Genomic DNA, 23,753 nt, shown 5'->3' with positions numbered 1-23,753 from the left:
AGTAGAAGTTGTTTGAAGAAGCTGTCAAATAAGTTCTAATACCAACACTTTAACTGCTGTCAGATTTCATATACAATAATAGCTGGCATGTATTTTTAGTCTTATAAGTAAAAGATTATTCATCATTTTAAAAGTATTTGCAAAAAAAACCCCCCAAAAAACAACACCTCACACAAATAGACTTTCAACAACAGTACAAACTATGGTAATAACATGCATAGGAAAATAACACATTGTATAATTCATTACATGGTTGGCTTACCTTTGTGATGGATAGAACAACTTCAGTGATTTATATGTCTGGAAAATGATTCATCCAACTTTTAATTCAGGCCATAATGGTTAACTGTGCAAGAGTTGCACTCTTAATTGCTGTTCCAGTGTCTCCTCCATAACTGAAAGCCATTCCCTTGGATTTCATCTGTGGTATTACCTGGAAGTGTATATTTTAATTTTAAAATTTGGAAATGACAATAATATTTTAAGGCCTAGCTGTATGGGCCTTTGAGCACCCTGGTCTAGTGGAATATGTCTCTGCCCATGGCAAGAAATTGGAACTGGGTGGTCTTTAAGGTCCCTTCCAACCCGAACCATTCTATGACTCCATGATGATTTTTACAAATATTTTGCATTCACAAACCTTCACCCCGATCTGCCAGAGCAGGGGCAGGGTGAGGCCACTGGTGTTTGTCTAAGTGCTGAGTTTCTGTCTGAGCTGGCCACAGGAACCATCAGGGCATACACACATTTCACACATCTGTGGATGTGTCTGCTGGACCCAGGGGTGTGGAGCTGCAGCAGCCTCACCTCAGTGGGGCTACTGGATTTAGCAACTCCTGATCAGTCGAGAATCAGCCATGAAAATATGAGTCCTGAAAGGCAGGGCATATTCTTATTACAACTGCAGGCTTTTGGCAGGAAAGAAATACCTGTTCATGGCAGAGGTGAAGAAAAGTGTGCCTGGCTATGGGATCCCATCACTGCCCTGTGGTGGATGACAGCTCCAGGCACTCGCTGTACTTTCCAAGGTGGAAAAAAACAAGAGAAGTGGATTAGTAAAGCAATGTGGTAGTCAAGTGATAGAGCTAAAAGGGGTCTTCTGCCTGGAAATAATCCAGAAGTTTCTGGGGGAGGGGGAAGACTTTCCCATTGAACAGGGTTAAATGGGCATTAAAAGGTCATCATGATATCCTGTGCAGAAGTGGATTAAGAGTATCTAAATTATTCCTCTTCAAGTGCTTGTCTAAATACAGCAGTGCCAAATTTCCATGGGGATCTGTGCTCTTACCTGACTTTCCCTGCTGTTAGAAAGCTGTCCTGTGTATCAGCAGCAGAAGTCAGAATAAAGTTTTATCCATGCCATTATCACAAGACGGTTAGAAGCTGAAGATTTTTAAGCCCACAGAGAAATAAATGTATTTCAAGCTACCTTTTCTATTTCTACCTTCTATATGAAGTCTGGATGTTCAAGGGAAAGTAGTGGAGCATCCCTCAAAAAACATCTTAGAAAATGCAATTGTTACTCCTCCAGATGTGGCAAAGGCCAGATCTGACTGATAAATTATAGTGTTAAAGCCAGTTAAATAATGGTAAGAGTTGTCTTAATGAGACCGGAGATCTAGTGTTACGAGGAACGAGAAATAAACTCTGTTACATGAATTTTTCTTTAATAGTTGTATATCAAAGAAATGTTTCAGGGGAAAAAAAATAAGGAAAGTAACACATCCCAGCCAAATATTTTTTTGATACTTTTAAAGACAGTATAAACATTTTCCCTGAAATCATGAATTTCCTGTGGAAATAATAAAACTCGTGAAAACATTTTGAGTTAAAATGGTTGACCTCGTGTAAGTGAATCTTCTCCAGTCAGCACAGCAAAAAGATCACCCACAGTATCAGCAGCCACCTCCCAGAATAATCACAACTTCTTTCATGTTTTCCCTCTAATGAGCCTCCCCCAAAGCCCCTCTCAAATCAAGTATTTCAAGTGGTTTTTCTCTTTTCTGTGCCACTGACTATCACAGAACCCAGAAGTTTAGGCTTAGCATGTACACCTCCTCAAAATAGCTGTCTGGGGTCTTAAAGATAGTGCTGTGGCCATTGAGAGGTGGGCTAAAAATAATGACTTCCCCTCAAAAAGAAATAAATTTTAAGGCCCTTGTTCTGTGCTGGGCTTAAGCACTCTGCCAGGCAAAACTCGACTTAAGCACGTGTTTTGCCTTAAACAAACACTTAAAATGGATCTGGGGAATAAGAATGGATTTTGATTTAAGCACAGGCTTAAGTGCTTTGCTGAACCAGGGTCCAAAAGCCTCAGTCCCTAACCTGTTGTTTACAGTTAGTTTTGGCATCTGCGTTGCAATTTTAAGGACATACAAAGGTTAGTGGAAATACTGAGGTGGCTTTGCTCGTTTTAGTTGAACCTGGCACACATGAAAGGATTTTAGGAAGCATTTATAGCCCAAACCAGTAGGCTTTGTTGGCAACAAGCATCTTTCCCAGTTATTTGGTACATTCTAAATGCGTGGCTCATCACACTGCGAAAAATACTCGCTGTCTGCCATGTGGTAGAAGGGGAATTGGACACAGGAAAGGCATTCAAAAGATAGCAAGCACTTAATTGCAACAGCCAAGGAGAGGCTTTCATCATGTAGCCATTCTGGATGACATTGGACATGAGACTGATTGGCACAGCATTATTTGGGTTTTTAACTTTGATCATAAAATTACCAGGAAAGGCTTAATGGAGTTATAAATATCTTGTTTCCATGAGAGTCCTGGGAGGATAATTATAGCACTGAAATCTTTACAAAGATACAGCATTTATAAAATTATATTATCTGAGGTCTCCAATGGATAATGCAAGGAATTCTGCACTCTATTCCCGGCTCCCCTATTGACTCACTGTGCTCTTTGGGTGAATCACTTCATCCCTGTTTCCTCACATTGGGGTAATAACGACAATTACCCACTGCTGCAAAGTCTGTATGGCTTAAAAGCTCTGAGTGTTGCTCACACTCATCACAGCACTTCTGCCTGGTTATTGATAGCAATGGCTATCTGGAAGGTTTTAGATGAGCTACATGTTTTCCTGATGTGTGCTACTGGTAAATTACACTACTTGTAGAGTTACAGTCAAAACACTCAGGAGAAATATTTGAATCTCTTAATTCACAGTTTTTAAGAGGATGATGAAACAGCTGTATCCCACAGTTTTCATAAATACTTTGTTTTTAATGCAAAGCTTGGCATTTAAAGACTATGGACAAGTTTCTTGTTGAGTAGAAAGACAACTTCCTTTCATAAAACCAAACCCTATAGAGGAGCATTATGTAGAAGGCTGGGTAGCAGCTGCCTGTGAGTAGGAACTACTGCTATGCTCTGACATTCCTAGCTGCACTTTTCCTGCTCTAGAGACACCATACATCATCTTTCCAGCCTTGAAAAAGGCAAGTGAGGGAGGAGTGTTGGCAAATGAGCAAATGACTGTCACATGGGATACTTTGCTTGAAGGCCCTAACATGGATTTTGGTTACAAAAACAAGGACTTCAGTGCTGGAGAGGAGATCCTACATCTCCCATCAGTAGCACTGTAACAGCCCTGGTTGTGATTGCAAACAGCTCCTGATAAATTTGAGAGATCATAGCTCTCCAGTAGTGGATGGGCCTTTGGAGTTTGCTGTGCCTCTTTGCAATGGACTGAAATGAAAATGAGCAGATTCCTACCTGGAATGAGGTAGAATTGCAGATGAGGAAATGGAATTTTTACTAAGCACTGAAATGACATTTCTATATGAATAGTCCTGACAACAAAATTGCCCATTTTTCCAAAATAGAAGCTCTTGGTCTGTTGTGTGTGCATTCCTGGGGTGAAGAGAGGAGGAAAAGGCAGCCTCATTACTTTTCTGGAATCTGCAAAACATAAACCAGGAGAGTCTGAAGACCTAAATTATCCATATGGGCATTCTGCTTCCATAAAACATCTTCTAGGTAGTCAACAAAGGCAGGAAACACCTCTTTCTGAGTGCATAATACTCATGTAATCACAGCTGGGCATAGAAATCTAAACCTAAGGAGAATCATGTTCTTTACAAAGCATAATTAGGGAATGGAAAGACTTGGATTTCCCTTTATCCTGTGTCCTTGCTCAGAGGCAATTACCAGTGATTTCTGTGAAGACCTGACCCAAATAAGAGCCAAGAGGGGCTGTCTGGCTGTGGTTCCTCAGCATTGCATGTCCAAACTACTCTTGCTTTGGAGTCTTGCAATGCTAAAGCAGGATCCAAGCTGAAGATAAGGCTCTGTCACACCTTCCCCTCAAAGGTGCCAATTGCAGCCAGACTTGACTTGTTTGAATTAAACACCCTGGGTTCATAGACCAATGGGCCTTTGTAACTGCTGCTACACAGGCAGTTTCAAGGCATTGGCCTTTTATCTGACCTTCATTCTGAAGACCATCAATGCTCAGAAAAGCATTATGTGTATCCTTCTGTTTGCTTGACACCAGAAGAAAACCAAGTGATTTCCAGTATCATGACATGACGCCCTGAATGTGATTCCCAGGTTAAAATGAATAAGCAGCATGAGATATTCAAAGAGTTCTGCTCTTTAAGTAATTCACTAGAGCTGAAAGATATTGCCTTTGATGCTCTTCTGCCCAAATCTTAATATTATAATTTACTATTTTAAGCTTGTTTATAGAACTGGAATAATACGCAGATAAAAAGGATAATTACTAGGGCGTTTTCAGGCATTAAAGCTGAGGTTTGAAGTTCCTTTTTCTGGGAAAATAAACCAAGGAATGTTTGACTAGCTGAAAACCTGGCAACTGGTCTTTGCTTACCATGAATTGAAATCAAGCACCACTTTGTTAAAAGCCAGTTTCATCACAATGATCTAGTTGTTCCTTAAAATAACAAAGAGGCCTGAATCAGCAGGAGATGGTTTTATTCTATGCTTTGGGTATAAATCAATATATGCAGCTAAATTTTTCCAACAGAGTCTGGCCTTCCAGCCTGGTTCAGAGGTTTTGTGCACATGCACAATCTATACATTCATGCACATGGGTCTGTAGGAAATGAGTTCCCTACACATCCTCAAGCCAGGACAAATCCAGGTGATTTGTTGCAATCGCATCTGCCCCGAGCTGCCATACCTACAAGTGGGAAGGAACATTTATCCCTCCACACAGGGACGTTCCAGCATTGGCATCTTTGTACAGGGGTCAAAGGTGGAAGCTGGGCAAAGGAGCTGGAAGCTGGGGCTGTCCTGCCTGCTGGGCTCTGAGCTCTCACAGCCTGGGAGGGTGCCATGCCACTGGATGTCTTGGTGGGCTGGGCTGGCTGAACAGGACATTCATGGCACAGCAGGCTGGTCCCCACGGTGGCCCTGGAGCACTCAAAGGGCACAGTCAGACTAGAGGCTCTGCTTCATCTTTCCTTTTTATCTTCCATTTACTGTTTCCATCCTCCCTAGGATCTTCAATTTTCCCCCTTCCCAGCTCCACTGTAAACTCAGCTTATGTTTACCTTCAGGTTTTTCAGACATCCAGGCTGCCAAATACCTGAAAAGCTTGAAGTTGGAGTGCAACACTGCAAGGGTAAGCTTGGCAGATCAGTGCCTCAGTAGGAGATAACTCTTGAATGGACTGGCTTCTGGAGCTGTTCACACTGCTGGGAGAGAAAGAGGAAGGGGCAAAGCCTTCTCTCTGGCTGCTGTGGAAGGAGGACACTCCTTAGAGGTTGCTCTGCTGCAGTGACTCAGTACTGTGGAAGCTGTGACTGCCCAAAAATATCCGTGTCACCAAGAATTTGGTGACATTTGGTTTCCATTTTGCTATTCCCAGTGTTCCTCTTGCACAAGGACTGGCAGGACAGGGGCACTGGCATCATCCACTGTCAGTCACTGATGTGATCTCTAGAAAACCAGGGCTAAAATATATAAAAGCAATGATATAAAGACAAGCATACACAAAGATAAAGTGTGAGCAAACTATGTCTTAGCAGAAGTGGTGAAAAATTAAGTTTTCACTTCTAGGCACAATTCAGGCTCAAAAAATAGTCTCAATTGCTACTTACCTGCTTGAGCTGCTTATTTTCTATTAACTGGATGTATATGTGGTGTCATGCTGACTAATAACACAGCCTTCTGCTTCCCATGATACTCCAATTATGCATTCAGTAGTCACTTAAAAGTGTCAGAATAATGAATGAAAACTTCAGAAAAAAAAAAGAAAAATGCAAGAAGCCTGAAGATTATGGATCACACTTAAGGAGACTGAAACATTAAAAAAAATTTTAAATGATCTCTCAATACAAACAAAGCTCCTTAAAACGACATTTTAGAAAGCCTTCCTGTGTCAATCTCCATAATTAAGGATAAAGATTAATAAAAGGCAAAGAAATGTCATACAGTGGACTTCTCCATCAAACCTGTCTAGCACTGCTTCAGAACCAGGGCTCCTAAATTCTACTTCTCAACAATTAATAAACATTAATTACCACAATATTGCTTTAGAGGAGTAAATTGCTTCAGAACCAGGGCTCCTAAATTCTACTTCTCAAGAATTAATAAACATTAATTACCACAATATTGCTTTAGAGGAGTAAATTGTGTCTTGCAGTGAATTACACTCTGTGGTCTTCTAATTAGCACATATAAAAATAGAATTTCTGGTAGCTTTGTTTTCTTAGTTGTTTACGTTCTGAAGCAAATTAAATAATATATTCAGAAGCTCAGTCTGTATTTAGATACCTAAATAAGCATCTTGATTTTTCAGAGCACCTACAACTCTGAGAGTCACACAGTGCTCCTGAAAACCAGGCCATTTATTTAGGTGTCTATATTTAGGTACATGAGTTTGAAGTGTTTGGCTTGAGGTCACATAGCTATGGCTCATTGCATTTTTTTATTTCCATTTGGGTCACAATGGGCAAGTCACTTCTAATAATTCTCATCACAAATGTAAGAAGGTGGTAAGAATTACTTACTAAAAATCATAATGATGTTTAGTACTTCCTCAAAATACATGGAATTTCATTCATGGAGAATTAAAATTTAAAAAGAGAGGAATCAGTGCATCTGAAAGGTAAGACAATGTGTTTTAGAGACTGCACTTATGTTGTGGTTAAACTGTTCTCATTTCCTGGATTGAATTTTCTGACATTTTTGTCATTGCCTCTATAACCTTGTGACCATTTTGACAAGCCAGATGTTTCAGCTTCTTGTAGTTTAACTGGGTAAATCCTAGAAACCAAGTGCTCCTACTTGTTAACACATGGCAGCAAACCACAGTTTATTCCTGAGGAATTTGGGCTGACATCATCAGTCATACCCTTGAATTATGGCTACACCTCCAAGATGGCTTTTGAATTTGCACAGTAGCTTGTACAGGCCTTGACCTTAATGAACCAATTATGAAATAAACAGTCCAGGACTCTGCTGAGAAGATCCCTTTGAAAAGTACATAAGGAGTAAACCACAAAATTTTAAAGAAACAAGGAACAAAATGAAAACTTTCTATTTTCAGCATCCTCATTCAAATGTGAAAATTTGCATCTGGCCATAGTATTTCAGATCTGAGAGTCGCACTTGTACTGTAAGGATGTTGTTACAGAACAAAAGGTTTGTGTTTTTCTTTCTTGAAATGGAGGTTGTTTTAAAAGTCAAAGAAACCTGTTTTTCCCCTTGATCTATCATGCATCTAGGCTGAAAAAACATCTCTTAGTTAAAAATACTCCTTCAACAGAAATGGGGACGTGCCATTTTTGTTGTCTTTAAAGCTGAGGGTTAGCTATAAGATAGTAAAGTTCTGGTTTGGGGGACTTTATGTTAGATAGGGAATTTTTGCAATGTGAAATCAAAAAAGCCCTTTATTTTTTTCCAACAACTCTTCCTCTCTGAAGTAGATGTAAAAAGGAAAGATTCTTTGTTCCTGTTCTCATTGCCTTAAAAGACATGAGCTCCTTGTCTGAACTCTGTCTGCTCCTGAAGATGCTCAGAAACAAGAGGGATATTCCAGAGAGGGGATTTAGGGAGCAACAGAGCCAAATGCAGGGGGTGTCCCACTGTAAAGGGGGGAGCTCAGGGGTTCCAGAGCAGTGCCACAGGTTCTTACGGAATCACAGACTGGTTTGGGTTGGAAAGGACCTAAAGGATCATCCCATTCCATCCCCTGCCATGGGGAGGGGCACCTTCCACTAGACAACATTGCTCCAAGCCCTATCCAACCCAAATTTGAGCATTTCCAGGGATGAGGGATCCACAGCTTCTCTGGGCAACCCATGCCAGGGCTTCACCACCCTCATAGGGAAGAATTTCTTCCCAATACCTAATTTAACCTGCCTTCCTTCAGCTTAAGGTCTTTTTCCTTGTTCTATCACTCCATGCTCCTAATAAAAACCCCCCTCTGCAGCTTTCTTGTAGCCCCTTTAGCTGCTGGAAGCCCTGTCTAGGTTCTTCTCCATACTTGCCTGACCCCCACATTCCAGATTTGGAGAGAACAGACATCCCAGCTGGAGCATGTGCTTCCCTGCATATTCAAGCCCCTAGAGGAAACAGCTCTGCTCCATGATCAACCTGTTCATGGAGTAATGTGTACAAGGGCACTACAGGCACTAAAATTTTTCAGCAGGTGGAGGAGTTTCCTTTCCTGCAGGAATTTTTCATTTGTGCAATTATTGTTCCTGTCCCCAGGACAATGTAAAATCCTCTGTAGATAAAAAGCAAAAAGAGCATTTGCTTTGCACAGTTTTGCCTTTCTCTGTAATACACTGCAGCTAAGCTGCCCTGCAATTGCTGAGCACACAGAGACACTGGAGAGGTGTTGAGGCAATGTTGTCTCACTGCCCTGAGTGACTGGGTGATAAACTGGCAGATGAAGTTCAGCAGTGATAAGTGCAAAGCAATGCACAGTGGAAAAAATAACCCAAACCACACACACAGACTGGTTCCAGCACTGCAGGAGATCTGGAGACTGAAGTGGAAAGTCCTCTGGAAATGCCAGTGTGGGGCTAGGAAGTGGTCAAAAAGGGGAACTGAATGTTAAGAATCAGTAGCTTCCCCTTAGATGAGGAGGGGACCCCCAGAGTCATAGGACTCTAACCCAGATGCTCAGAGTTATTCAGAGTCCCTTGGCCAGACAGCTCTTGCCTATTCCAGACCCAGCAAAATTCAACAGTTACTTTAGCAGAAGCAAAGTTTCAAAGCAGTTTTTTCTTGTAAAATTAGATAGGCTAAAGGATGGTGATAAAGTCTCCCAGTGAAAACAGAGAAAACCACATGAAATTGAAATAAGGGATAGCTGGAGGTAAATCCAATTAAAGGCTAGAAAGTAATCACAGAATATTTTGGGTTTGAAGGAACCTAAAAGCTCATTTTGTTCCAACCCCTATCACGGGCAGAGACACCTTCCACTAGGCCAGGTTGCTCCAGTCTGACCTTGAACACTTCCAGGGATGGAGTATCCACAGCTTCTCTGGGCAACCTATGCCAAGGCTTCTGCAGCTTCACATGGAAGAATTTCTTCCTAATAACTAATCTAAACCTGCTCTCTTTCTTCATCTTAAGTCAATCCACCTTGTCCTATAACGATGGTGAGAAGATATAAACAAAAAAGTTACTGTCTCTGCAACAAAGGAACACTTAAACAGGGATAAGACTTGAAATTATTTTTACACAGTGAAGAACTATCCTGTCACAGCACATTGTGCAAAGCAAACCCACAAATGGGTTAAAAAAGAGTTAAAAACTCCTAGAGAACAGGACCACTGGTAGCTACTAAGTGGAGTAACTTGGATTCAGCCATGGGTTCCAGAAATCCCTACCTTCCTAGTTGCTGGAAAATTAGAAGGTAAATAGGAGAACATAGAGCCTATTTTTACACTGATTTACTAAGCATCCAGTCTTGGCTGCTGGAGACAGAAGACAAAGCTAGATGGATCCAACTGTGTTTTTTATGTTCCAAAAAAGTAACAAAAACAATGGAGATTATAATGCTGACAGAGTCAACATTAATTTTACTTGCTTTATCCATTCTAATCTCCAGACTCAGCCATTTGCAAGAAATCATAATCCATATCTGGCCAAAGAATTTGGGATTATCCCAGTGAGCAAAAATGTAACAGATGAAGCACTGATTTCTTCAGCATCTACAGATTTTCAGGCTTCATTACTTGTCTCTTCCGAAAAAAAGGAGAATTTGCCATCAAAATGTCTGCAAAGGCTGTAGGACTTAGCCAGGATTTGTATTTTGATGATCAGAAATCAAGGTAACATTGTCAGAGGCAAAATCTTTTGGTTATAGTGCTTCAGTTGTGTTGAAATTCTTCATAGCTGCTTTAGCACACTTGAGAGGCCACTTTTGCTTACAGATTAAATCTGGAGATGGGAAGCAGGTGCAGACTGAAGATAATGAGCAGCTCAGGATTTGGAGGAGACGGGCTAAGCCTTTGCTCTGGGATATCAGTAACAAACTCCCACTCAGTTCTGTGGGATGAGCTCACAGCACTGCTTGTGGATCCTGCAAGGAGCAGCTGTTTCATCACCTCCTTTGGTATCCTTTCCAGAATTACAGCTTCCTCCAGGTTTTGGCACTCTGCAACTGTTTGGGCGGTGGGAGGATGGCCACAGCCTTTAAGAGGCACAGGGTGCATGGCCTCAACAGCTCTGGGGTGAAGGATGGGACTCCACAAAAGATCTTCTCTCAATTGCTCTTATCCTAGTATTTTGGCAACACTATTTTCCCAAGTCTAAATAATACATTATTTTGTGACCTTTCCTAATAGAAATCTTTAATGCTTATAACAGGGGATATTCAAATCCTGCAATTGCTGCCATTCTTATAGTTATCGACTCTGAAGGACATTTCACTGCAATCAGTGGAATTTAGGGGGTTTTCCCCTTCATCTTAGCAATAGTGACTGGATGCATATAAACCGCAAAGTGCTGACCTTGGCTTTCCTGATTTTTCCTGAGCACAGGTCAGCTTGCTTTCAAAACTGCAGAGGTTCCCATTTTACCACAAGGAAAACATACGCTAGTGCAACTTCATCACAATAAAAACATTCTTCCCAATATGAAAATTAATAAAAATTGAGACACAAGATAAAGTTAAGAGAATGGAGATAAGAAGACACAAGGAAATTGTATAACATAAAATGCAGGACAGAAAAAGCCCTGTGGATGCTCTTCCTACTCAGAATATTAAAATAACACATCATGCAAAGGGAACACACATAAATGGAGACAAAGGAAAATATCCTAGCAGGTTTAATTCCCAAAACAAAAAATAACAAGAGATAATTTGATTGAAAACCTGATTAGTTTATATAGTGACGTCTTTGGTTCCACAGCTTGCTTATTCTTCTGCATAATGCCTAAAGCTGTAAGATCATGGTCAGAGATCAATATTTTAGGCACAAGGACAAACCAATAAAAATAATAATTACTATTATAAGTTACCTATTATACATTTAAAAATAAAAGCAGAACTGAAGCAGAAACCCTGAAAGGGGTCTAAACCAGATATGCTTCAAGGCATAAATCAGTCCTTAGTTAAGGGACTAAGAAGAAACTCTTCTGTTGCAAGTGCAGCAATCTCCAGTGCATTGCTCTTTGCTGTCTGCAGAGCTGAGGTGGGATACGTTATTGATTTCATTCTTCATACCATTTATTTTCTGCTATTATTGGAAAGTGCTGCTATAAATGGCACACATCTTTTTATATATTTTTAACTAATAGAGAATTATTCCTTACATAGATTTTTATAGGGTATTTAATAATTACATGGGAGTCTTCTAGTTCTTCATTACATTCTATAGATTTTCAAAGCCATCTTCACAAAAACCTATTTAGTTTCTGTATCAACCTATTGATTAAATCCCTTTGTATTACGTTCCAAAGCGACAAGACCACAGAAAATCAGCGTTAGCCTCTGATGTTTAGCAGCCTTGGATGTGCAGCTGGAAGAGAGAAAATAGCCCTTCCTTTAATAAAACATGCCTTGGGGGCATCTGAGGGCTTTCTCTTCTTTTTAAAATCATGACCAGCATCAGCCTTTTTCCACTGCAAACGTGACGTTCCTTTAGAGCCCTAAAAATGCTTCTTCTGGCATCATCCATACTGGGGAGATACCCTCGATTCACCTGTTAGCCTGAAGAATTGGCTCCATCCCAGATGGAGCTCACTTGGCTGTTGGTGGTCAGAGGGGAAAATGGTCTTGGGAGCTCCATCCTCCAGAGTAATCAGGGCTCCTGCAACATCACCATAGGAGGGCCTGAGGGGGTGTCACTAAAACCATGGCGAGGTGAGTGCCCTGTCACGGTGAGGATGTCCGTCCTACTTCTGTCTGCATCCTAACCTACCTCTCCACTACCTTATCCCATCATCCCTTCTCACTCCCAGTCTATCCCATCCCACCTCTCTCCTACCCCACCTCTCCTCACTCCCATCCCACCTGACTTCACCCAATCCCACTTCACCCTCAGGGTGGAGGCATTGACACCTTGAGGGAGAGCAGCTTTGCCACGAGAACACAAAACATCGTCTGGTTCCTACCGCTCCCTGTGTGCTGGGGTGTCACTGGGAGCTCCTGCCCTGGCTCACCTGTGTCCCCTCACTGCTCTGTGCCACTCACCTGTCCCGCTCACCCTGTCCTATGTCCCTCTCACCTGACCCCACTCACCTGTCACTTGTCCTCGTTCATCCCTTGTCCCCACACATCCCCGGCTCGCCTGGCCCCACTCATCTGTCCCCGTACATCCCCCGTGCCCTGTCCTCTGTCCTCAGTCCCCTGTCCCCTCACGGGCCCCGCCGGACACTGATTCCCGGCGCATCGCCGTGGGACTGGGGGCGTGGCCAAGGATCCGGGAGGCGGGACCAACGAGCTCCTCGCGTTCTCATTGGCGACTCCTCCTGCCTGTTTAGGCGGGGGCGTTGCTGATTGGGCCGCTCCGTCCTCCACCTTGGCGGGCGCGGCGCGGGCGGGCGCGGGGCGCTCTGAGGGAGTGTTGGGCGCGGAGCGCGGCGGACTCCGGGCGGGCAGGAACGGGCGAGCGAGCCGCAGGTAAGAGCACGGCCGCCTCCCCACGATTCCTTCCCCGTCGGGCCGCAGCGCTGTCCCGCAGATCTGGGTTATGCAACCGCCCCGCGGTCCTGCCCCGGCGCCGCACAGCTCTCGGGGCTCCTTCCACCCGCGGCTCCCGGGGCGCGGGGGATACGGAGGAGCATCCATCAGGAGGGGTCGGGGCCGGTGTCTCTCCCGATGGGATGCGGAGGAGCTCCTGAGGAGGGGTGGGGCGTGGGCAGGGGCTTTGCGGCCGTGCTGGGAGCAGGTCGGGGTCGCGGCGATGCGGAGCCGGAGCGGGCGCTGGGGCGGCTCCGCGCTGCGCTGCGCCGGGAGCCCTGAGAGAGGCTCTTCTCGGGCTGCTCTAAACTTGGCTGCCGTAGCCGAGGGGGAATGGCATTGAAGTGAATGAAAGGCTGGTTTAGGTTAGATATTAGGAATAAGTTCTTTACTGTGAGGCTGGTGAGGCAGTGGCATAGGTTGGCCGAAGAAGATGTGAATACCCCATCCCTGGAAGTGTCCAAAGCCAGCTTGCATGGGGCTTAGAGCAACGTGGGACAGTGGAAAGTGTTCCTGCCCTGGCAAGGGGTTGGAACGAAATGGTTTTTAATATCCCGTCCAACCTAAACCGCTCTATGATTCAGAGATCCCAAGCCAATATAATTTAAAGCTTTTGTAATAGGTAACTCTCCAAACTTGCTGGTTTGGGATTTTTTTTCCTCACCTCTCACAGATTCTTTTGTACCTCTTTAAAATATTGTGTTCCTTTATTACTTGAATTTGAAGTTTAATGAAAGTTCCTAAAAACAAATGTATAATAAGTTTATACAGCTGAAAGGAATCATATAAATGAGAATTGTAGTTTAATCATGGTGTAGGTTATACTTTACAGCAGCTTCTGTCTTCTGCTTTCAAGTTTTGCCCTTGGAAATGGTTTGGTCTTTTAGCTAGTTAGAGTTGCTGCCCTGATGAAAAGGAAAACTCCTATTCTATGAAAATACATGAGTAGTGTAAAGAAACTGCAAGATTTATTCTTGCAGTGAAACTAAATTATATTGTTTTCCATCATCCTTAAACAGATGGAAGTCTGAATACTGTGAGAATATAAAACATTACAGAAAACTGCTAACATATCTCAGTAAACAAGGACAGAAGATTTTCTGTAGATGATTGTATCTGTTAACTAGTTTTTGGTACCTTTAACAGCAGGATCTGTCCTATCCTCCTTAAACTTCCAAGAAGTTGTCAGCTGTGTGATAGTTTGTCTGTGCTTTTCCAAGCATTGTAGTGTTCAGATTCAGTAGCTTGGTTTGTCATTTTGTTGAAAACGTTTGTCATTGCATTGGTGTCCTTTGTTTATTTATTTACTTATTTATTTATAAATTACTTGATTGTGCTAGCTTCCTCCTTTTAGACAAGGAAACTTTGAAGGTTTATTCGAAGTCATCATCGTATCCTGAGTGTCTTCTAGGACTGAAGCCCAGTGAATGGCTCCTGTTGCAGGTAGTTCTGGGTAAGGTTTGGGGCACAGTTCTGAATTTCAGGTTACAAGCTGGAGGGCTGCTGAACGAGTGTTCCACTGACCCCTGCGTGAGGTGACAGCTCTGGCTGAAGGCCAGTGACGCTCTAATGCTGTGTGCCCCTTATAAAACGGGCTTGCTTTAAATAGATTAGCATAGAGGCCAAGTGAAGGTGATTAGGAAGCTTGTTCTGGTTTCTTTGTGTTTGGGGAGGCTTTTTTTTTCCTGTTCTTTGAATACCTTAATGTTGCCATGGTTACTGTAGTGCCCAATTGATCGAAGCTCAGCTTCTTGACTTTAAAAGCAGCTCAGGGAATCTTCACACCTGACATTGGCTGCTCCAAAGTGTCACCTTGCTGTTGTGCAGTGGGACTGGAATTTCGGCTTGGTTGGGTTCACCAGTGCCTCCTGGATTGTTTTCTCCAGCGCTGGAGATGCAGGTGTCAGCAAGGCGATGCCAGATGAGTCCCTTTGTGGTCTCAGGATACATCCCTGGCCTGGGAGGCACAGCTGAACCTTCAGGGTGATGTTCATGTCTTGGACTGCTTGAGCTGACCAGTCCTGCTTTAGAGGAATAAAACTGAATAGTCCCTTTGGATGTTAAAAGCTTCCAAAAATAGTTCCAAAAGTCTCAGCTAAATTTAATGCGGCTAGAATGTCAATGGAAAGGATTAGAACATTTGGGATTTGCACCCGTTAGCATTTAGAAAAAAAAAAAATTAAAATCCTCTTCCTCATATCTGCCACTTCTGTAAGAGGAAAAGTGGAGATTGGCACTATTTTTGTGTGATGCTAAGCAAACTGGAGCTCAAATGTGAGTGGACTTCTCTGTACTGGTAATTTTGATTCCTGTGAGGGAATTTGCCCAGGTGGGAGATGGGGATGAAGGCTGTGGGAGGGGGTCACTACAGTCCTTGTTGCTTTTGAGTCAGCAAAGGTTCATTAATCCTGTCATGTGAGGTCCAATTCTGCTCTTTCTAATTAAGTAAAAAGCCTCTATTTAAGTCCATAGGAGCTTTCCATAGTGAAGAATTAGCACCATTAAAAATAATGCTCCTCTCCAGTGTTCATTGTGCAGAGTAGAATGAAATTCCAGTAAGTTACTGTGTGACCTTCCCTGTTACATTTGTGCTTTCTGACAGAGCCTTCAGTGTGGGGCCAGTTGGCTTCAGCAGGAGATGCAGCCCTGGGCAGACCCCACTGAAATTGGTGGCTCTGCTACTGTAAAGTCAGTGAATATTTTAAGTAAAAAAATATTCTTCCAGTAAAATCTAATTCACTGGGTTTGATTTCCTCCCTTCTGCCTCTCCCCTGCCTTTGAATTATGGTAAAAATTGCTTTTCTGGGGCTGTGGTGTTTTTTTTTTTTTTTTTTTTTTTTTTTTTTTTTTTTTTTTTTTTTTTTTTTTCTTCAGCAGGAGCCACGATAGAATCCCTACTCTTCTCCTGGACCCTTCTAGAAAAGCAACTGTAACTTTTCTTGCTTTGTTTTTTCCTCCAAATTTTCTTAATTCCTGCAGATTATGGTTTCCAGGTTTGCACTCAGGACTCAATAATACTTCTAGTTTATAGTGATTATATTTAAAGCTTCTATTTGTAACATTTTGTTTGCTTTATTCTATTTTTAGTCATGTTGTTTGTCATGGCAAGCAGTGTTTAATAAAAAAAAAAAAAAGTAAAGTTTCCTTGTGATTTCAAGAGATATGTGCCTGTTTCTTGATGTCCCTCAGGGATTCTTTTTAAAAACTCTCAACACAGGGAAATGTTCACCAAGGAAATGCCTTATTAGTTTCCATAAAAACAATGGATAAATCTATAAATGCACAGTGATATAGAAGGCATTGGTCCATTCAGACACTTCATATGCTCAAATTACCTTCATTCAATACAATTTCTGCCGAAGATTTGGGCTCTGCAGGGATCTGACTTCATGAGAAGATGTACATCTTTGCCCTTTCAGTTTTACACTAAATAAGTGTATTATTTCAAAGAGAAGGTTCAGTGAGCTACTGCTGTTTTTCCAGTGAATATAATTTTCTGCTGGCCTCTGTTCATTTTAATTAGAGGTGTGCTGTGTCTAAAAATAGTGAGGTAACAGAATGAACACAGAGCTCCCACATGGAATCTCTACGGAGATTTTGGTCACAGCATCTCCGGCACTGAGCACTGACATGACCTGATCTGTGCCAGTGGGAAGAGTGTTTGCCTTGTGTTTGGAGCTCTCTCAAACCTTTGTACACCTGGACCACTGGGAGGAGAAATGTAAAGGAACCCACATCAGAGTGATGTGTAGGGTCTGGGAGGGAAGTGGCTGCTGTGGTTCTCCAAGGGTTAAAAGCTGAGGGCCCAAACCTTTCACCAAATTCAGAAATAACTCAGATAACATTCGGGTGTGCCTTAAATAAAGGGAATAAATGGATGTGGCATAAAGTGCTCAGCTTTAGCTGGAGGTTTATGAAGTTGTTATGCTCAGTTTGGAATCTGCCTCAGTGTCCTACACTTCTCAAGGGAACAATCCTGACAGAGTTTGCTGTCATGATTCCAGTTAAGATTTTGGATAATTTAGCATCAATATTAGTGCTGGATAGTGCCTATATTAGTGTATTTTTTTAATGGCATTGCCAGTTCTTCTGAAATTCTGTATGGCGACTTCTGGTATCTCAAGTATTTGTAAAATCTGACTTGGGAGGGGAGAAGCAAATGCATAGCTCAGTTTGAACTCATTGCATTTTAAAAGGAAGATAAGTACAGTTCTCTATTACATGGGGTTTTTTTGGTGGTTTTGTTGTTGTTGTGGTTTGTTTGTTTCTTTCTTTATTTTCATATAAAAAGGACCCTAAGGGATTGGACTTAACTTATTTTCTCAGAAGCTGTGGAAAGGAGCTTTAACATAAATGGGAATGGGATCCAGTGATTTGTGTTATTGTAACATAAAAGATTACTTTTAATTTGTCTTATTTTATATGGAAATCTAGTTCATGGATGATACATGACTTAGAGTTAATTGTTTAAAGGGATTTGAAATGTAAATTCTTTTGTTCTAAATTAGTTGAATAGTTGGAAAGAGGATGATTTTGTTGACAGAGGACTACCTGAAGTGGCTAAGTAATTTCAAAGAAGCCACAAAACACTACCAACAACATGATATCTGAGTCTTAAGGTTTGGCAGACATAATAATGAATATGTAATTATGATTTTTTACATATATATGTAAATTTTTGCATGTGTAACATTTTTCATGACGTGGAAAAAAGTAAGATTTCCATCTTATGCCTGAGGATAATCTCTGACTGAAGTCTGCTAACAAATGTTGTTGATTCAAGTATGCTTGTCCCCTCTGATTATTGTTGAGCTCAGACTCATAGGCAGTTTATTTCTCTTGGGGAACATATATGTATTTAATTAGTGTATTTCTATTTTAACTGTGGTGCTGTGCTTTCTCTGCTGCAGAGCATGGCTAAGGAAAATCTGGCAAACAACAGTTAGTGCATACAGGTATTCTTAACCATCTTAACCATCATAAGTTGGGCAGAGAAGTCAAGGATCAGGTATGAGTTGACTTGCTAGTGGAGGGAACACTGATGAGAACTCTGGGTGTATGTTAAGAGTAGGAGATGCCTGTGCAGATACAGACACATCTACCTGTAAGTGTGGGAAGAGACCTGGTCAAAAGGCCTGTGAAACAGTGACTTTCTTAAAAAGACTTGGCTGATACCCAAGTCCCACTGGGCAAAAATGTCTCAATAATTGGCTAGGAAAAAAGCAATCAAGCTTTTTCCCATCCCAGAGCTCTAGCAGAACAAGACTACTGTCACATTATGTAAATATTTATTAATTTCTCATCCTGGCTGCTGCAGCTTATGTTTGTGGTGTTATTGGTTAAAAACCTGAGCTTCATGGTTGTAACTTAAAATCCTGTTTTGTTTTGTTGTTTGTCATAGTGCTTTGGCTGAATTTCTAACTTTAAAGCTTTCCTATGTAGTACTTTATTATAATACGGCTCTCCCAGGAGACAAAAATAAACAACTGTTTGGTGAGAAAGCCTCTAGACTTTTCTGACTTCTGTCATAGGATTGAGATTCTTTGCTTCTCTGCACAATTAGCTTTGTTATGCCTCAGGAAAGGAGGTTTGAAACTTGTTAGTTTTAACATTCATAATTCAAATTCCTACAACTTTAGTGTCTCCAGCGTGACTCTCAGATGGTCAGTGTCTTCCCTGGCTGCAGATTGTTTGCCTGTTGTGAATGAAATTCTTCCCACAGCCTGGCACAAGTCTGTCCTGCCATGTAAATTGTGTTTTGTAACACACTGAGCTTGAGGTTCATTTCCATAAAGCTAATGACACAGGCTAGACATGATGACAAATATGCTTAGAGATGATTGTTTTTGGAGGAGATGATTTATTAAAGCTTTTTGCTAGAGAAAAATACTACATTCTGATGTGAAGTTTCTGGCTGCTCTGAGGATTTCTTTACAGTATTTCCTTGGATGTGTTTACCATGAAATGTGCAGTAATACAAAGCTGAAGTGAGTTGGTTCAAATACCAGAGGCAACGTTGCTGTTATGGTGAGCCCTCCTACACTTAAGGTTGTACTGCTGAACATGTAGCCATCTCTTCTGCCGTTTGTTCAGGCTTTTTCTTTCCAATTACAATTTAATTTCTAAGCTGAAATTAGTTGGAGGTAGTTGTGCTAATAGTGGGCTGAGCTACTGAAAGGAAAGTGTGTATTTGATGGCCTGAAAACCGTCCTCAGGTTAACACAGTACTTTGGAGCATGGCTTCAGCTTGTGTACTTGAGAACTTCTGTGATTAGCCTTGAGACTCCAGCAATAACAATTACTGATATTTCCATAACCTTATGTTATGGAATGATGTGCTCTGTCATCAGCCTAATCTCATTTCAGAGCAGAGGTTATATGAAAGGCACAGCCATGGCAAATTAGCTCCATAATTTAGCTTTACTGAGATTAAGTGTAATAAACCCATATGGTTTAATTTTGGACAGCAGTCCTATATAGTGTGTTTGAGCTAATATTTACAGCTATTTATAGAGAATAGCAAGTATTCAAGAAAGCAAGGGCAGAGAAGAACAGATGAGCTTGCTGAGTTTATGTAACTCTCTAAATGCTTGTGTTAGGAGGAAAAGCAGCTAATGATTGCATATTGTTATTGAAAGAAACAAATAAAAGGGAATAGATTATTATCCAGTAAACTTCTGGTTAGCTTACTGGGGCTGTGTAGATGTGATAGGCTGATGTCCACTAAGGACTGCTAAATACCTGATTTTATACTAATTAACACACTGATCATTAATCGGACCTTGACTTACTCGATTTTGCTGGCATGAAGCCTTCTCTGATAACAACAGTAGTGATACCATTTAATGTATGGGCCCATCATTTTGTGTGCCTTAAAACTACCTTTCTATACTGACACATTTGGGATAAAGGCTCCAAAGTCAGCAGGGCTTGGCTAAAACTGCTGAAAGTCATCTTGAGTCCAATATTCCCTGAACTTTATTTGGTTCCTGGTGTGATTAAGATGCAAAGAAATTGCTAAGGGGCTTTGAAAACCAGTGTAAGTTCTGTACTTAAACTGTAGAGGAAATTTGCTGTAGCAGAGATGTGTCTTGGTTGTGCTGGTTTTTGATGACTCCATGTTCATGCTCCCTTTCCATAAGGGTGTTTTGTTTTTTTGATGCCTGGTTTAAATTTAAAAGTTATTTTCAAAGTTCTTCTTACCCTGGGCATTATGCTTCCTGAGCTGGCTGCAGACTCAGAAGCATCCACAGCCTTCCCAGTAACAAACATGGTTCTCTTAAACCCAAATACAAGCACAGTGTTTTCTCACAGGGCGAGGGGCCCTTAAGTGATATCTCTTCTGCTTGTGTTCAGAAGCTTGTGCTGGTATGTTTCGGCCTTTTCTGTGCTAATAAATAAATGAAGTTAAAGCCAAATCCCCGTTTGAACCTTGGTGAGACTGATATTAGTGCCCTGTGTCAGAGAGGCCAGTTTTTGCCTTGAAATAGTGTGAAATTTACTTTCTACCAACAGAGCCCCCAGACTTAAGAATTTTCTGGGTTACCTCGTGTGTGTGGAGTGTTTAAATACGTAATGTAACTATGTGATGTTGTCTTCTCTGTGCTGCCAGGGATGAGGGGAGATTCTTACTTCTTTGGACAGCGGGGCCTTGGCCACTATGGCTGCATCCCAGAGGATGGAGGACAGTTCCTACTCTACTCTATCAATGGAGACAACGGCCTGAAGAGATGTTTTGCAGAGGAAGATTTTCATGAAATAATTGATTTCAACGATCTCCCAAATTCTCTCTTTGCCTGTAATGTTCACCAGTCCGTGTTTGAGGATGAGGACAGTAAGGTACAGTGTCTCTTTCCAAGTTTTCCCTGTAAAATAAACCTGTGCTTTATATCTGTTTATTGCAGTCAGTGAAACAGTTTAATCTGTCCTAGCAACGAAACTTGATCATAAATATGACTGACTCCTTTCTAAGGTGACAACAACATTCTGCTTTGATGTTTATTTCAAGAGCTTAAAAACCTTTTTGTCAGCTGAGGTCATGAAAAATGTTTTTCTTTTGCTGAGATTTGCAGAGTACTGAAATGGAGGTTTGTGTCTTCATGGCAACCTTGGCTGAAGGGATGGTGGGAATGGCAAAGTCAAACATGTGATGGCTGCTCCTGCTTACTGATCACAGATCACTGAGAGGAGGCTGCCTTTCTTTATTTTCTCACGGAATTAGAAAATCCTTAGGTTGGAAAAGACCTTTAAGATTGAGCCCAACCATTAGCCCAGCACTGCCAAGACCACCACTAAACTGTGTCCCCAAGTGCCACATGTACAGATCTTTTAAACCCCTTCAGGGCTGGTGACTCAACCCCTTCTCTGGGCAGCCTGTTCCAATGCTTGACAACCCTTTTGGTGGATAATCTTTTCCTAATATCCAAGCTAAGCCTCCCCTGGCATGCCATGAGACCTTTTCCTTATGTCTTACTGATTGCTAATTTGGAAAAGTGACCACTACCTGCCTCACTCCAACCTCCTTTTATGTACTTGTAGAGAAGACAGATAAGGTCTGGTGTGTTTTAAATTATCTGTAATACTGTGTTCTCACTGTCATTCACTTCAGATTTTCTAGATAAAAAGACATGAGAAACTTCATGAAAATATTTTGAACTCTGCAATTAATCTAAAACAATGTTGAGAACAAAATGGTCTTAAGATAATGATAATAATAACAACAGATCAACTCTTGCAAGAAGCATTCAGTTCCTGTTTCTTAGTCTAGTATTTTTTCTGACTGAGACTTGAGGAATATAAAACTGATAGCTTGGGGCTTTATTGTCTGATGAAATGAGTCTGAGCTGATTGTTATAGGCACATCTGAAGCTACTTGAGTGTCCTGTTCAGAATTTTCAATTCAGAAACCAGCTGGCAGTGGTACAGTGGGTTTTGCCTGAAACTGTCTGAGGTATTCAGATAAAACTACAAAAGCACTGGGACCAGAGCTGACCAGAATGGACAATGACTTTTTAGTGGGGGGATTACCAGATAAAAGAACAATAAAACAAGACTTGTAAGGAGACAGGCTTCCTGTTAAAGGTACTGAAAGTGATGTCTAGTGAGGCTGCACAAGTGGAATTATTTGTGTTTAGTTTTTTAGGCATTTTTGTCTTCTGTAATAATGTCTTGTGTATGTTTGAGTAATACAGACTAGTGCTGTGATATGATGTTTAAAATGGGTATTTCTGTATTAGAAATTGTACACTCTAAATTGCAATTCTGAAATACAGTACCCTATTTTATTGAATAGGCCTTTTGCTAATAAGCATCTAGCATTTACATTCTGCCATTTCCCAGAATTTTCTTACCATCTGGTAATGCACTTGTCTAAAGTTCAAGGGGTCTGAAAGTCCAGTTTTAAAAGAAGGAAACAGAAGCCCACCTGGAAGCAGAGAATCTCTCCCTCCACCCTGCAGAGATTCTATCCCCACTTGCTCCTGAGCTTTCCCTTTTGAGAGCTGTATTCTGGCATTTAGCTGATGGCTTAGTTAGAAAATGGAATGGGTGATTATGTAAGTATGTGGGATAGCAATCCCCACAGACTTGCAGGACTTAAGGATGTGTCTTAAGAATAGCAGCTGGGTTGTGGAGGTGGATGTGCTGCGCCATGTGCGGATCTGGCCCTGGCCATGCTGTGGCTTGAGCAGCTCTGTTTGCAGGTAAGTGGTTACTCCTGTAAGTCTCTGTTTAACCAGACAGGATTACCTTCAGATTTCTCATTAAATCCAAGAACCTGGGGAGTTGATTATAGTTTTTATTATTCCTGTAGAACATGTACTTGTGTTCCCAGTTGATTAATACCCATAATCCTTTCTATTAATAACTGTTGCTGCAAGATAAGAGCACACATGAATTCAAAATAAAATATTGTCAAGTTGCAAAGCTAAATTTTGAAGTGTCACATGATCACTATTCATAAACGGTGCCGACAATCATATCTTCAATTATGTATTGATCCAAAGTATATGTAATAGTACACTAAACTTTTAACAGTAATGGTTATATCTAAAACACTTTAATTGTGGTGTTCATTCTGCAGAAAATAAAGCTTTTTGTAATGTATTTTTCACTTTTACTCTTGACCTGCACTTTTAGGAGGAAAATGAAGGTATGACTGGAAGTTACAAGTTAGCTAGTAAAGGAAGCCAGAGAAACCCCTCGAGAAACAGAGAAATGGCTGGTTTGATTTGGTGTGGAAAGTTCTGAATGGCTTCAGCATGGAACAGTGTTAATGTAAAGAAGTTACTCTGTCAGTTCTAAAGTTACATTATCTGAAGTGTCTAAGGGGCTGAAACGTCAAGTTCAAACTTCTGACACTCTAATAGCTAAGCAATACACTCATTAAAGACAGGTTTAAATATGAAGGCATTTAACTCCTTTGTATCAGATACAGGGTAAATTCCAGACTGTGCTGGAATGTGGACTTGCAGCAGCTACTGGCAGCACATACACCTGTGCTGGGGATAAGCTGATTTGGTTTGTTCTGAGTCCTGTGTCAAAAATACCCTTTCACCAGTGTTGTGTGTCTGCAATCCCTCTTAGAAGGGATTCTGTCTGCTGTCAAAAGCAATGATGGCACCTGCAGGGA

General features: G+C 41.4%; 2 protein-coding genes across 2 annotated transcripts in view; both read left to right on the top strand.

Annotated features, from left to right (window-relative positions):
• Positions 1-23,753, top strand: part of CYP39A1 (cytochrome P450 family 39 subfamily A member 1) — a 349,396-nt gene that overhangs the window by 22,569 nt on the left and 303,074 nt on the right. The window lies entirely within an intron of this gene.
• RCAN2 (regulator of calcineurin 2) overlaps positions 13,007-23,753 on the top strand; it is a 79,315-nt gene continuing 68,568 nt past the window's right edge. Inside the window, exons 1-2 of the mRNA XM_066314668.1 lie at positions 13,007-13,063; positions 20,736-20,962. Of these exons, the coding sequence (XP_066170765.1) occupies positions 20,738-20,962 (225 nt within the window). The 5' untranslated portion in view covers positions 13,007-13,063; positions 20,736-20,737. The remainder of the gene's footprint in view (positions 13,064-20,735; positions 20,963-23,753) is intronic.

This window comes from Sylvia atricapilla, chromosome 3 (assembly GCF_009819655.1).
Source record: "Sylvia atricapilla isolate bSylAtr1 chromosome 3, bSylAtr1.pri, whole genome shotgun sequence".
Classification (NCBI taxonomy): Eukaryota; Metazoa; Chordata; class Aves; order Passeriformes; family Sylviidae; genus Sylvia; species Sylvia atricapilla.
The sequence above is the reverse complement of the archived record's forward strand: the minus strand, read 5'-3'. Positions and strand labels throughout refer to the sequence as shown.